Source organism: Dermacentor andersoni, chromosome 9, assembly GCF_023375885.2.
Source record: "Dermacentor andersoni chromosome 9, qqDerAnde1_hic_scaffold, whole genome shotgun sequence".
NCBI classification, from domain to species: Eukaryota; Metazoa; Arthropoda; class Arachnida; order Ixodida; family Ixodidae; genus Dermacentor; species Dermacentor andersoni.
The window spans coordinates 15,433,839-15,449,758 of NC_092822.1; the positions used below are offsets into that span (position 1 = coordinate 15,433,839).

Consider the following 15,920-nt stretch of genomic DNA (forward strand, 5'->3'; position numbering starts at 1 on the left):
TGATGCCTTCCAGTGTGGAGAGGCCAGCTTGACGGGACGCTTTCAGCAAGCTGCGCACAGATCCGTAGCATTATATAAATGCCAATGAAATGCCTTATCGGGCATATCCCTTCTGCTCTCCAATGCACTTGGCACGCACTTAAGCGTTCCACGTGCGTCACTGCCGCATATTTCACGCACTGTAACAACCCGCTTCTTCACGCCGCTTTCGACGGCACCTTGCTGGGCATCTCGAGAAACGCGAACTGAATAACAATGGAATCCTATCCGTTTACTGTGCACAGAATCATCTGCGGTGCCAGTGATCTGCAGCCACCGCGTACAAAGTACTCTAAACAGCTAAATTATAGTATTCGTATTCTAGTATTGCTGAAATTATCATTAATTAAATTAATTATACAATGAAAATTATCATTGCATTGACTATCGATAGTATTGCGACATTTCGCTATGAAACTATTGACAGTGTAATAAAAAACTAGGCTATCGGTACAATTGTGATATTTTGTTATTGACAGCGTGATCGTGTTTTCCAATTATTGGCTAGTGATACTACCAGAAATTTTGCTATAGCTGTCCATCGGCAATATTCGGTTTATGCAACTGGTAGCAGGGAAACGTTGCCAACTTCTTGTAGCAATTTTTACCTACGGTCATGTGATTTTACACTAGAGTTTTAACAGTGCCATGTTACTGTATGGCAAGTCTATAGATAACCTAATGTGCTGTCGATGGTTTTTGTATTAGCAATATTGCAATAATGACTCAATTATTGATAGTCGAAATTTGAATGCGTAATGTAACCGCGCAAACGACAACGGACGAAGAAGGAAGCACACTGGACAAGCGCGGACAAGCGCAGTATGCTTCCTTCTACGTCTGTTGTCATTTGCGCAGTTACATTACGCATTGAAATATCGACCACCAACTAGCCCGCCTTTCTCTGTTACATATCGGTAGTCTTGCACCACTGGGCTGTAGGACACGTTGTCTATAGGTCAAGGAGCTTTTTTCTAGGTCCGCGCACCAATCTGGCAAGTTCACAGCTATAATTTATTTATGAAACATAAAAATAAAGAATTCTGGCGGCTCCGTCAGCACTCGAGTCAAATGCCGCGACCTACGAGCAAATGAAACACACGCGACTGATTTCTGTCATTTCTTTTGACAACTAGGCCGACGTTCAGTACAATTGTGCTTCAGGGCATTTTATAGAAACTGTTCTTGCCAGGCTTACAGGTGATAATGTATGTCCAAAAAGGAAAACTTAGTATTGTTAGCTCTCCAACGTAACGCGCTGAGCATCATTATCATTTTGAACTTGACCTGGACTTTATTTTTAAGTACTGTCTCCTGTGGTGCACAGTCCGGCCTATAGACGCCGACACAACTCCTAAAACTGGTACAGCGCAACACAGAAAGGAAGAAACAAGCCAAGCCAGCCAGATGACAGAACAGAGCACTGACTTTTTTCCTCCGACTTTTTTCCTTTCTTTCTTTCTTTCTTTTTTTTTTTTTTGAACAGTGCTTTGTTCTTTCATCTAGCCGGCTCGGCTTGTTTCTTCCTTTCTATGTTGCGCTGTATCAGTTTTAGAATGCAATACCAACTAATCCGATCCTCAACCTAGACATAAATACGCATTCTTTTCAGCTACTTCCCATCCAGAGAGAAATTAGAAATCATGTAACAAGCCACGCCATGGAGGAAGGCACACAGAAGTCTGCATTCGTACATGCTAGAACAAGGACATAATGTGATCTGGCAGCCAGTATGTTCACTGAAATCCAGACATTTTGTACATTTAGCTAATCACATTCATATTGAACAAAAAGCAGCTTGTGTTTCCTAGCTTAGAAAGCTAGCCAAGCCAATGTAATGGGGCTAAATAAGCAGAGAAACCTTAATGGCGCTCCTTTAACACTTACTCCAAAAAATATCACCGGCAGCTTGTTCACTGTACTTTATGTATAACATTACAAATCCTCATAGATGCAGATTATGCACACATCCTATTCTCAACCCCCATTTTCTACACAAAAATAAATCCTCAGATATGAATGAGCTAGCAAGTCATACACTATGGAATCAAAGAAACAAAGTGTGAAATAGAGCTCAGTGTTCCTTTTGAGCCATATCATCAGTTCTTGTGCAACGTGTTCTGCATGCAAGACAGACTATGAGGTTCTTTGTTATACACATATCACCACCTTCTCAAACTTAATACCAAAATTATCTGTCAGCATGTGGAATAACTATAACATTATGTGACGGAGTTGTTGCATTATATGGTCCCTTCCATTTCATTTCAGAGGGCCTAATGCTAAGTATGCCTGTACATTTCGTCACACCATTAGCACAGAGTGTACGAAGCCATCTGCTCCAGCTGTCAGATATTGCTCGCTTCACAATACATCAGTTATTGCTCATTAGAAGTTTTGATTTTATTGCAACAGGTCAAGAAACTCATAAAAAGTATACAAGGACTCATAAAGCAGCTTTACAACAAAGCCCCCTGTAACTTATACCAACAACACGTTGCAACCAGCATCAAACTCTGTGTCATTACAAACGGATTCTGCATACAGTGTCCAGCAAACATAGCTAGCAGTAGGTGTCGCTAAATCCAAAGCCCAAGAACGAAATTTCTACTTCGTTTTGAGCTCAGTCCAAGTCTGTAACACCTCAGCGCAAATTCCACGCCACACTTCTCTTCATGTCCCAGTTCAACCATGTCTCGTGTTGTGTCAATATACTCTCTGCAAAGCACATTAAAAGGCCTTGGCAGACCCACATTCAGGATATGAAAGTGTACATCATAATGTGATAGTGATCCAGCAGATTTCCTAAAAAAGATGTGCTTCTCTGTCTAATAAGGCAGGCAAACACAATCTAGTACAGTCTGGAATATAGTCAATGATGGGACTCTGTGTTTACAACACCCTCTACACAATGCACAGAAAATGAAGCCATCTGTAAAAGGTACGGTGGATTACTAACAGTGTAGCAGTGTAGTGTCTTTACATACTGCGAAACTCAGTGGTGCATATACAAGACCCAGAAACAATAAAACAGGAAAAATGAAGCAGCGAAATGAGCAAAGTACAACCCATATACATGCCAACAATATACAGGAATTAAAGTGCTCCGCAAAATAAGATGAAAATATCACGTCTTTCTCTGCTAACTAGCCACACAAGCAGTAAGTTATGCAAGAAAATACAAGAAAAGAGCTGCTGCTAAACATTAACAGAACTTTCTATAAAAGACCAACTGCAATGAAATATTGGACCTAAAAAAAGCCTAGTTTAAGATAAGTGTACGTATGGAAGAGCCTCCATGCAAAATATGACGTTTAAAGTATGAGTGAAAGCATTAAAAAAAAAACGAAAAAATAATGGCACCATTATAGCTTGCCAAAAGTGATGCATGACCTACAATGCACAGCTCTTCGGCATGAACTCCAAGATCAGAGGGTGTCCGCGGTGCACCAAGAAATCTCGGAGGCGATGTGCTGGAACTTCCTTCATGGATACTGACCACGAGGTACAAGCACCATCTGCTTAGGTACTTTTCAAGGGCTGGTAATAAGAAAATTACAGAATTACCAGCCTTCAGCATTGCCAAGATTGCTTTAGTGGTATATACTACCCATTTATAACCAATTTAACCAAAGCAAAATTTCATTGCAATGGGCCTTTAATGCACCCAGAGTTACAATGACTTAGCCAGGAGCTTCCTGATCATCGCAAGCCTTTCACAGGATCAACTGTATCCAATGCATAAATGAAGCAATGGCACAAATACTGCAAGTAAAGAACAACCGCAGCCTAATACGACAAAGAAGCCAATAAAAACACAAGTTGAACAGCCCATACCACAGCACTGTCTTGGTGAGCATCACGAAAGATCTCAACACGACACTGCAGTGCTTTTCCATAGATGCCAATTGTGGACAGCTGGACTAGTTGGCTGTGAATAGCATTATAAAGCATGATTCCAGTGCACAAATAAACATGGACGAGCAGAGGAGGTTTTTGTTCTTGTTGTCCATCTCTGCTCGTCCGTGTTTATTTGTGTGCTGGAACGATGTTTCACAGTGCTTTTGCATAGATGCACAGGGCTGTATAAGCAGTGTATTCATTTAAAACATGAGCGTGCAGCCCCATTGCAATTGGTGAACTTCATATTACGGCAATGGCCATTGTAGCAGAGCAACAAGAAATAAGGCAGAACAAAAGAAGCTGAACTGTCACGTACAAACAATGTCGCACCCTTTCTCTAGCCAACAGAAAGGTATCAGCAAGTACACTATGCAAACATCACCAATGAAGTATTAATGCCAATACAGGTGAGCCACAGCACTACAGGTAATTTCTTGGAAGCCTGCATTCAACCATAATGCATGAGAAGTCATGTGTTGCACAACTGTTCTTGAATGAAAACTAGAAAAAATAACAGTACTGCAATGATTCACTCATGCCAAAACCTTTACATTTACTGGTAAACAGATCAGTTTACATCGCAATAAGATTTCTCCATCACTCGGTCAAAGACAGCAATATGTGTTGGCTATGCCCCATAGCTACCAATACCTCGGTATTCCTTAACAGCAGTACGACAACAACACCTACCTCAAGCTGTTTCTATCCTATCAATCTACAACAATTTTTATTTTTATTCTGAAGTTTTGTAGCATTATTTTGGATTAGCCAATTCAAAAATTTATCTGATAGACATTTCCTTTATCATACATAGGCCTGACAGAAATCAGGTTGAAGAGGACAAGATAGGTCAAAGTGACGGGAGCAACATCGGAGTTAACATATGTTAGCAGCAATGTGAGCCAATGATAATAAATGGTGGCAGCAAAAAAAAAAAAAAAACAGATTGCTGCAGGATCCAACAACTCGCAGAATATGTGTCCCTACATGACACTTCAATGAGACATTAAACCCTTAACTACCAATGACGAGGTAACTCATTGTCACATTGAGCGTCCTCTGGTACTAATGATGGGTTAACTCGTCATGAACTTTCTGCAATTGCTCCACATGCATATATGTGGAATTTCTTCTAATTTTGAAGTGACAAATAAATAATACGCAATGACTTTTGCTTTCTTTTTTCAATAACACCGGTAAAATATACAATAGACATGTCTCGTATTATATTATTTTAGAAAGAACTGATGCTAAATATGCATGTCTAAAAGAAAATTCTGCACTTCTAAAAAAATTTTCGAATTTTGTCCCAGCAGTTTAGGGGTTAAACCGCGTATGGCGATATCAGTCAGCGGTGCCGCTTGAGCCATGCCAAACACTCCCTCAGCGGACTACAGCAATGTGACTGCTCACCAGTAACTTATACACTAGGTTCCATTTTTTTGGCCAACACTGCAAAGCTCGAAGTCCCGAGCACTGAACAGCTTAAGCACTACATTTTCCCAAATAAAATGCAACCACGAATACAATGTGAAACAAGCACTTTAGCTCACTAACAAAATGAAGAAATAAGATTATAATGCTGAACAATGAAGAGTACAATGCAGCCATATTGGTCAACTTACAAAGGTGCCTGTTATACTACAGGACAGGCAATTCATTATACCATGATCCATTACTATGTATGCGCTGGTGCCCCAGCTGGCACACAGTGTAGCAACAGATAACCCATCAATTAAGCTGAAATAACCCAAAAGGAGTGCAGTGCCCTTGAACGAGGGTCTTAAATGCAAGCACCGAGACAACTGCGTTTGCTATACACCCAATGTACACCCACATGTACACATTGTGGGTGTACATTGCTGATACAGTGATCAGGTTATTGACATATATATATATATATATATATATATGTGTGTGTGTGTGTGTGTGTGTGTGTGTGTGTGTGTGTGTGTGTGTGTTTATAATCCCTAAAAAAAACTTTTTTTCCCTGTGGCTGGAACCCCTTTATGCCATAAGTCTGCATCCCCATTCACCTCTCGATATTCCCCACCCACTACTGTGAGGTTGCCTTTCCTGCCACCCTAGTGGCACCACAGCATGGCACATTTAAGCATGAAACTGGAGGAAAAGGAGAATATGACGTCTTAACAGGAGTGCATTTCTAAAAAGCATGAGGTGCTTTTAAGGCTGTGGCATATAATAGAGACTCGCATTATATTCATGAAAATTAGATATGATGTAAATGGGCCCAAGTGGCACTACAGGAAGCAGCATTCTAAACCAAGTTGAATTAGTAAAAAAAAAAAGCAGGGAGAGAGGGGAGATAAGACAAGAGATACTTGTAGCAAGAACTGTGCTAACAGATCACAGAAAATACTCAAGATTATGCGTCAAACATAAAGACTCAGAAGATAGCTCATAACGCATCAGCACTGCTATGTACACTATGTACAGCAAAAAAAAAAACACTTTCAGACCAGCACGGCAAGGTTAGAAAAGTTTGGTCATGAGCTCTTCATAAAACACACTTCAGAAAGAGAAATCTTTCACTACCACAGACTAGAGCGACACTTCTGCGAGTTACTAAACATTTCCATGTTATAAATGTGAGGACAAGCACAATACAAGTGCTAGAAGGTGAAAACTCCTGCAGACCACTGATAAGCCTTGAATTGAACTCGAAACACAGTCAAATGACATCAGAATTTTACTATTTATCGGGGCAAATATGCCTTCCTATGTTCAGAAGACAAGGAAGCTGAATTATAATAGCCACGGTCACCTACGCTGCCTTTTATGTGTTTGCTTCTCTACATCGATATTCACTGATATAAAAAATCTTCCTTATAAATACCCATTGTTAGCCAAGCTATAAACCAACAAGTCTCACTTGCATTGAGTTACCAGTGGCCTGCAGCACAATGCATGACACTAAAATAGATTATATAAAAACAAAGTTACACTACAATAGCACAAATGCATAGTGCATATAGAACAATGCATGTCATATCCCAGTAGCCATCAAGAGAAGAAAATAAGAAGTGACAACACCACAATGAAAGGTTTTTAAAAGTGTTTCTACAAGGAGTTCATGGGTGTCGCATGGATGTCCAGCACTCTTGGCGACACTGTTCACTGAAGCTACATTAAGATCTTTATTACTGAGAAAAATTATCAATGATTGCCTTGCAATACTTACTCTACACAAGGGCTCTATTCAATACCGCTGTTCAGGATGACAAGTCTAAACCTACCTTCATGCTACAGTTAAAAATGCCTGTATTTTCAAGAGATCAGATTGGGCCAGAACAAAGGTCGCCAATGCTTGCGACTTAAAAATGGCTATCTTCGACGAAACTGAGAAATTTTATATGCTATGCTAGCGTCAACTGAACAAAGTTGTACAAACAACAGCACAACTATGAAGACGTAAATGTAATGTAGCCTGTATACACAGGGGGCCCCGAAGCACCACTGTCCATTGCTTTCTGCACAACCATTCTTCATAATCTTTCTTCAAATGGATAGCCACTAGTAACTGCAACTTTTTGCAACAACATTACAGTATGCTAAAATTAGCATCAGCGAAGAGAGATAACAGGTTGAGGTGGGAAAATGGATGAGCTGGTTTAATGATGTCAAATATATATTAATGCTGAAAGGCAAGTATAAAAGCCACAAGACACAAACGCTTAGTGTGTGTCCCCTCCCTGTCATTCTGTTCTTGTGTTCAGATAAGCAGTATAGTAAAAGAAGTGAAATGATGCTAAATGATGCAAGGGCAATGTCCCAGACACAAAAGAAAAAGCTGCAATATATACTAGTACTTCGAGGCCCACTTAACCACGCAACAGGAAAACTTTGGTGCACAGCACAACCTCTTCAGAAAAACTAACTAAAGTGGCCTATGACACATAAACAACAGTGAAGTAGCTATTAAATCTTTTGAGCTGACCAATACAAACCGCCAGCACCGTCATGCTGATGCAGTAATAATAATATTCACTTCTTCCCTCCATTGCCCAGGTGCAGACAAAACTTGCGGATTAACTTGCACATTTAATGCAAAATTCTGAACGATTGCCTAAATCTGAATGATTGTCCCCCTAAAATCTTGGGCATTCCCACAGCATACATAGGCCCACCAAATAAACAGTTACAGATAATGACCAGGCACAAAAGCGAGATATTGGTTGAGACTAAAAATGCGAAGACTGGAGCGATAATATTTGGAAAGGAAGCCAAGCAACATGCTTGCACTTGTATGCTCACTCGTGACATCATATAAAAGCCGCACTGACCTGGCTATGATACTTGTCTATTATCAAACACTGCAGCACACACATGCTAAATGTGTTTCTTTAGAGGGTATATATATACAGGCCATAATGAAATGGCAACAGCAAATATTGATAAACCCTAAATGTGTATTTTGCCAATATTTTTAAACAATTCATATTCACCAACAAAATATTGTTGAGAACCTTTCTTCTGAATTAGCTACAGTCCACCACAAATGTTTATAAGGCTTGGGATTAGAAAAGGCTGAATTCATGCAATGCTTGTGCATGTTGTCTCCAATAGAAAATTTCAATCTCTAGAAGCTTTTGCAACCTACACAGTGATCCATAAATGTGCCATGCCTCAACAGAGCAGCAATTCACATTTATCGTGGAACCCAAGTCCTGTAATATTCTGTGACCAACTGTACATTTGGAATGTGGTCACCAATTCAAGATACTACATTAGGTCCATTCCTTATGTAAGCCCACTATGTATGCTATTTCATGTTATATGCCAATGGCATGCATAGCCTTGAAATTTTTTCTTTACTGTAAGCTATCTCATTTCATTTAGCAATCTCTCTAGCAAAGCTACTGCACTGCAGAAATGACTGATATGTACAGAAGAGGGGAGTTTCAAAGAAGTATCATTTCCTTGAAGTTCAGTAATGCTGAGTAACATCACTAATGACCAGAAAGCTTAGCAGAGAAGCCACACTTGCTATGTGCATCTCCAGGCACACAAAATACACATACAGTATATACAATGTCATCCTTTTTACGTACTATTTCCCACAGCCCGCTTCGAGCCTGTCATTAAAACAACAGTGCCCCAAGTTTCAAGAAAGGCCTAGTGTTTTGAAGTATCCTACAATGTAGAGTAAAAGTAGAAACTGGGGCCTCATGCTCCCAACTCCAGGATTTGTTCAGAAAGAAACCTGCCAGACAAGCCACCTTAAGTTTGAAGGACCTTTTGTTGCTTTAAGTTTAGCTCCTTGCATTATAATCTGAATATTCAGGTAGACTAAGGGGTATTCACACAGGGGCTTATCCAGGAATCAAAGGAGGTTGGCGCTGCGAGGTGGGGTAGCACAACAGGCAAAGTCAAAGAAAGACTTGACACCCCAAACACTTCAATAGATATTACGAATAACCCAAGCGTTCGTGATGTCAATACTTTCTTTGTCCCTATCTGTCATGCTACTTCAGTATGGATCGAAACCCTCTCGACAAAATCTCAACCTTGCTGAAGGGAGTGATGGGGTTACTGCGACGTCATTTCCAGTAACATGCTCATCCCCTACACCACAATAAGCAAAGTCCCAGGACATTACCATAACAATGCACCCACGAAAATCCCAGCAGCTAATCACTCATTAGCCAAAGGGAGCTTTCACGTTTCTTGAACAAATGATACCCACTTGCTGGGAGTGTTCACGTGACAACACGAGCTGACGAGAACACCACATCATCGTATGTTGCGCTCCCCATCGAGTAGATGGGGAGGTGGTTGAATATCTACCTTCTGTCAATACAGTACCTATTTACAGTTGACTGCGGAAGGGGCAAGATCAACAGTATAGCCTGGCACCCCAACGCGGACTTCCACAAGGAAACAAAGGGAGTCAAAGCAACTGCACTTCTCAACCACATGCACCCATGACTATGAAACAATGCTAAAATTTTGCCAATGCTTTTAGAAAAGCTCCAACCTCAGAAAGCTGCCTCTACATAACATCCTTAACTGTTCGTTGTTACGCCCAGAATACACATGTGAGGAGCGCTAAAAATGTATATCTGTCAACTGGTTTTTATGTCTCTACATTGCCACAACTGTCAAATGCCACCAATTTGTCTGATTCACCTCCTTGTTTTGCCAGGGGTGTAGCCAGCAGGGGTAAGCACACCGGACACGCATACCCCTTCTGAAATCTCATGTACACCGATACTTGGTCTAAAACGACATGTGACAACACCTGCTTGCCCCTGCCCGCCTCCCCTACCCCCCCCCCCCCCCCAAAAAAAATCCTGGCTACACCATTGCTCAAGGCCTCTTGGTTACAAAACAACCATAGCATGAAAAAAGAAAAGAAAAGGTCAAATAAGAACTCAATACAAACACCGACTGTGAAGCGAGCTTGTACAGGAAAGATGCCCATCTCACATCACCGTAGAGTCATGTAAGGGCCGCACTTTCACAATTTTGACGAGGTGTGGCCCTTAAGAAACACCAAACAATTCACTCAAACTGGCTCCGGCACAGCCGGTGACTTGTACACATCCCGGATTCCCGGGTGTGCCACTGCATCAGAGGTCAATGTGCAGCTCTCGCCACCTAGTAGCGAAACGCGGAAGTACACAGCACAAAAAAATTTCGGCCCTTACATGAATGCAGCCCTTACACGAATTTATCCGGTATATGTGCATGAGCAAAAATACTTCGCAAATAAATCAAGCGAGAGACTTCTTACAACTTTTCTCGCGCATGCCTGTATTCAAACTGGATGTCTTCCCGGCAAAGGTCAGCACCTTTCTACAGCCCTTGTTGGTCCTTGTAATTTTCCTTTGACTTTTAGCGGAACGAACTAGCACCATCTAGCTCAGCCTTTTAGTTCCCCTATACGAAAGCCTTGGTCGTGTCAAAAACTTGCAAGTGAACTTTCCGATTCTGTGTGGAAATAGCAAAGGAACAAACGGCAAAGTGGAAAAGACGGGACACATGTGCCGAGTAACAACTGCAGGTTCCTAAAAACGTGCAAAATGCTATAGAAGGAGTACAGAAAAGCATGTGCGTGCACCACATGGGCATGTAATGTTTATATGCCTCATTCGATGCACCTAGTCAAATGTTTATCTGACCAAATGTTAAGGTGCCTAAAAGCTTAACCACTTCAGGCGCAGTGCACACAATTGTGCCAGTATATCAAGCAGTGGTTAACTCCTCTCGCTGTTCCATACAATGATTTAAATCAGGCATATTATACAAGTGGCTGGATGGGTATTTTCCAAGTTTGCTGGACATGTAATGGTTGACGTTCACATGTCGGATGTTATAATTTTGTGGAGGGCTCACACATGAATCCTATATTTTGTAAACTTCACAGAACTTACTGAATTATCGAAAATTCTTAATCTGTTCTGCCGCAATATGCTTTTAATGACTGTGAAGGCGCAAAGAATGTGGTGATACTAAGTTTTCAATGGACAAAATTGATTGGCGCCCGAAATGGTTAAAATCACTCTCATGTAACACCATGAAGGTTTGAGCAGTTCATAATTTTTTTGTATGTTTCCTTGTGTAAGAACATAAAGCGAAGCAATATTGAGTGCACGTCTGGGTACAATATGCACACAATACTGCTTTTATGCTCAGCTGCCAGTCAGCACATGTTCAGTGTCCACATTTTCTAACACATACTTTGTTTTGCACACATCTTCTATATCATACATATGCATACTATCCCACTTTGTCATTCGTTTAGAACTCTAAAAGTTGTTCATCACCCTCGCCTACCTGCAAGTGCCATTTCGAGGTTACGCCACATCGGTTAATATTCAGGTTTTCCGCATCACATGTAAAGCTTTGGTAAGGACAGATGATTGTTTCCAGGGAAGTGCTTCGCAGTAGGCTACTCTCCCGATTGACAGCAGGCTCGCGAAAAGCATTGCAAGTTCTGGCAGCCGTTCGCTGAGTCCTGAAACGGGCCATTATCAACGTAGTCACAGTAGAAGAGATTCGTGGGCTGCAGACGTGGTGTGCCCAACATGAGTTCCCTCAGGCCTTCGCCAGTCAGCTGGAAACATCCGGAAACGTCAAGGTACTCGAGGTGACTGAGCAGGTCCCAGTTAGCCAGGAACCTGTACCAGCAATCATAGATGTAGCTCGGCATTAAAAGAATGCAAGTAGTTTTGGACACTAAGAGAACACTGGCAGTATAAGAGGATGGTTGACTTGGTAAGGTGTCATAGCGAAAAAGGTCAACAGCATGAATGGAACATAGAGGGATGGGAAGAAACAGACAAAGCGAATGCTTCTGCCACAACTAAATGTAGTCATCAAAACTAATGCAAAATGTAAACAAGACATGCTTGTACACAAAGGGGTGCAGTGTTGGAAAAAAATAGCAGTCAATGACATTGACGCCACTTTTCTTATTTGCTGGTCATCGACGTGAACAATTTGCAAAGTACTAGCTACTAGAGGACTCAGCCACATGCATGTTTTACTATTCTTTCCTTCAGATAAAGTTCAAGCAATAAGCTCACTGGCCTATCTTGTTTTTTTTTTGCCAGCACTAACTGTGACCGCGGCACCCCCGAGTCTTTGCGACGGCAAGCTTTACAGCTTGTCTATATGCAGTCACACAGAAACTAGTTTAACTGGCAACAAAAGCAAACAGCTCAACAAACAAGTTCGTTTTCTTGAATGAATAGGACATCCTGGCATTGCCTTCTTGTGACCATGTTGCTTTCTTATATACTTCTGCCGACCTGGTTTCTACACTTGCATGTACTATGTACTACTTTCACCAAATATCTAGTTGTGAGTAAGTGGTCATATTGACTATTTATTTATATGCCTGCCTGTTGCATTTGTGCTTTTGAAGACAAGGTTTTCTTCGGCGACTTCAGATTGATTTGATGTTCATGGCATCTGGGTCTCTGGCCACTTTCGTCTCATAAATTTAATAATTTGAGGTCTTCTAGTGCACACAGAACAACGAAAAAGGCGTTTAAATGAAGACTGTAATGAAAAATATGCACACCAAGTTAGTGTAGAAATAAGTACGTACAAAGCAGTAATACAGTCGCCGACCGTTTATTCGGACCTCACGGGGATTGCAGAAATGTCCGAATAAACAGGTGTCCAAAAAAGCAGATTAAGAAAAAGAAAATCCTTTATTTCCACGCACTTATTCGGTCTCGGCAGTAGGCTTGAAGAAATCATGAATGCGCCGTTGCACGCTGTTCCGTTTACATGCAATCAGATAAGCCTGAATCTCGGAGATGGTCGTACGGTCACTGCTTGTACACTCTCCGCATGTGACGGCAGCGTAGCACATGGTCCAGTGGTGCAGCAGAAATCTGACAAATGATCTCGTCGTCGTAGAGTTCTGCCCATGTCAGTACAGCAGTGTCCTGTGAAACTGTCAAATGAGACGGTGTCTGCAATCGCAATGCAACCACTGCGCAGGTCTCGGCAGAACATTTTTGGCGTCAGTAGGGAGCACATCGGAAGGCGACAAATCCTAGGCCTCCCGGCACCTGCTTGCCAGCATTCCCCAGCGCAGTCTTCGCAGGCACTGTCGGCACCATTAGACACTTGACAAGATATTTCCGTATGCCGCGTTGCATCACCGCAACCTCGACACAGCACACAAAGCAAACACCACCACGCCGTCACCACGCTCTGAAACAAGATTACACCCTTTTGCCATACAACAACAAACGTCATCTGTCTTGTCCGCATTTCCTTTCTTTAACACTGCAAGCCCGGTACTTACCAGTAACAAACGGCAAGCGCGTTATCAGCATGACTTAGCATTCCCGACAGGAAAGTGGCAGGCGCGGTGTTTTCAAGAAAGGAAACGCAAGCAAGGCAGATGAGAATTACTGTTGTGTGGCAGATATACACCCCAAAGGGTGTACTTTTGTCTAAGAGTGCAGTCGCACGAATGAAAAACGCGGCCTACTTGCAGCATCGTGCACGAAGAAAGAAACAAGCTGCTGGATTGTCTTGACATGGCTTACTAAGCTGAGACCGGAACTGCTGTAGCCACTCTATCGAACCAGGCAGAAACGAAGATGATGAGCGAGGATTTGCCGTAGCGCCACTTCGTGGGGCAGCAAGGAGGCTCCGTTCAAAACAAAAATGGCGTTCAGCAAGCCGAACCACGCACCAGTCAGAGTCGGTGCATGGTGCTCTCGATATAGTTGGCACAAGGAGTGTCCGAAAAATCAGACGAGAGGTTGCAAGGTGTCCGTACTTTCGGTGGTTGTTATACATTATGGTCTATGAGGAGAATGGCGGTACCGCGAAGCAGACCAAATAATCGAGCAGGTCCGAATTTTTGCCAAAAAATCAGTCGGCGATTGTAATGCATAATCAGTGCACAAAGACCATAATTAAACCTGGATATGCTCATTCAAACAGCGCTTGTCTAGAACAGGAACCAGAAGTGTAGCTTTACTAAACGAAAAATATGGGCCACTCTCGAAGGTAGTATGGGCTAAATGAACCACTTGGTACACTAATGCGCCATAGGAGGCCTTAGCTTTCTTTAATTTTTGCTTTTATTTTTTACTATAAAGTACTCTGCACAAAGCACCACAAATTGTATAGCATAGACAGTTCAATGCAGAGTGCTCTAACAGGCACCCTTCTCGTCTCATGGTCAATTCTACCTTATAATTAAAATGTTGTTTTACAACTACACATGTGCCTGAATGTTTGGCAAGTGACATGCAATGCTACCATGCCACACTTTAGAAATTGCAGTAGGTTCCTTTAAAAAATGTAGAATAACTAAAATCTACTTTTTGATTGCACCTAAACATTAGAAGAAAGAAAGTTATACAGGTGGCCAAAAATATTAGAGAGAGGTCAGCATCTGCAGTAAATTATTTTCCATACTAATGTTTCCCAATGATAACTTTTTTGTTCCTATCTTGAGTGGTTATTCCCTCATACAAAGAAAACAGTTGACATCTACTTTCACTCGCAAGGCCACACACAAAATGAAAAACTTACAGTAGCCCACTGTCTGTGATGCTGAAGCACCCTGAAAGATTCAGATGTCTCAATCCTCCGACACCGCTTGAGCCTTCCTGTGTGAGATCTCGATTTGCTGATGCGTTGAGCGACACTACCCCAGACTCGGAGAGATCCGGCTCCGACAAGAGGTTAACGATGCCACTGCAATGGCTCCGGAATGGGCAAGCATCACAAAAGCGACTCCTGCCATGAACGACGACAGGGGTGCACCGATTCACATCTGCTGCAGGGTCATCCCATGCATCCAGGGAATTCCAGGACAGATTTGAGGAAAGTGAACTGGTGCTGTACTGGTCACAACTTGCGGAACACCCGTCCAACAACGCTCTCCGCCGCTGGAGCAGACACCGTGCCAGCCGGGACAGGCCAACGTCTGTCAGCCAAGAGCAACCAGACAGGTCAATGTGTTCAAGCTGGGAGCAGGCACCATGCTCTTCGAGCCTGCAACAAGGACATGCCAGAGACACCTCAACATTTGCTTTCACCAAACGTGTAGTGCACTGTGTGGTAGAACTTCCTTATAACAAAGTTTCATATGACATGAAAATACCTTCATTATATCCAACATTCACTACACGCAAATATTCCTTACATGCTGATATTAGCAATAAGCACCATTCATTATATCTGTGTTCAACTGTATAACATAAGCAACATTTGCACTCGATCCTCACTTCTGGGGATGTTGCTTTCAGTTCACACCAACTGACTAAATGAGTAGAAATGGACATTATGAAAGAGTCTTGCTACACTTCAACTGTACAGTACTTAGTGATTCAAATGTGATAATCAGCCTACATGGCAGGCGGGCAATTTTTCAGCACCAGAAAGTGTTGGGTAATCGCTGGAGGGCCAAATGCAGTCACAACGCATCACGAAGGAGCTAGCTTTCATCGTATACTACAAAGCATCAGTTT

At 42.0% G+C, this 15,920-nt stretch overlaps 1 protein-coding gene across 1 annotated transcript in view; it reads right to left on the reverse strand.

Moving 5' to 3' along the window:
- Window positions 1–2,417: 2,417 nt before the first annotated feature.
- LOC126527081 (F-box/LRR-repeat protein 5-like) overlaps window positions 2,418–15,920 on the reverse strand; it is a 31,091-nt gene continuing 17,588 nt past the window's right edge. Inside the window, exons 8-9 of the mRNA XM_050174799.3 lie at window positions 14,980–15,444; window positions 2,418–12,086 (exon numbers count right to left, since the gene is read on the reverse strand). Of these exons, the coding sequence (XP_050030756.1) occupies window positions 11,858–12,086; window positions 14,980–15,444 (694 nt within the window). The 3' untranslated portion in view covers window positions 2,418–11,857. The remainder of the gene's footprint in view (window positions 12,087–14,979; window positions 15,445–15,920) is intronic.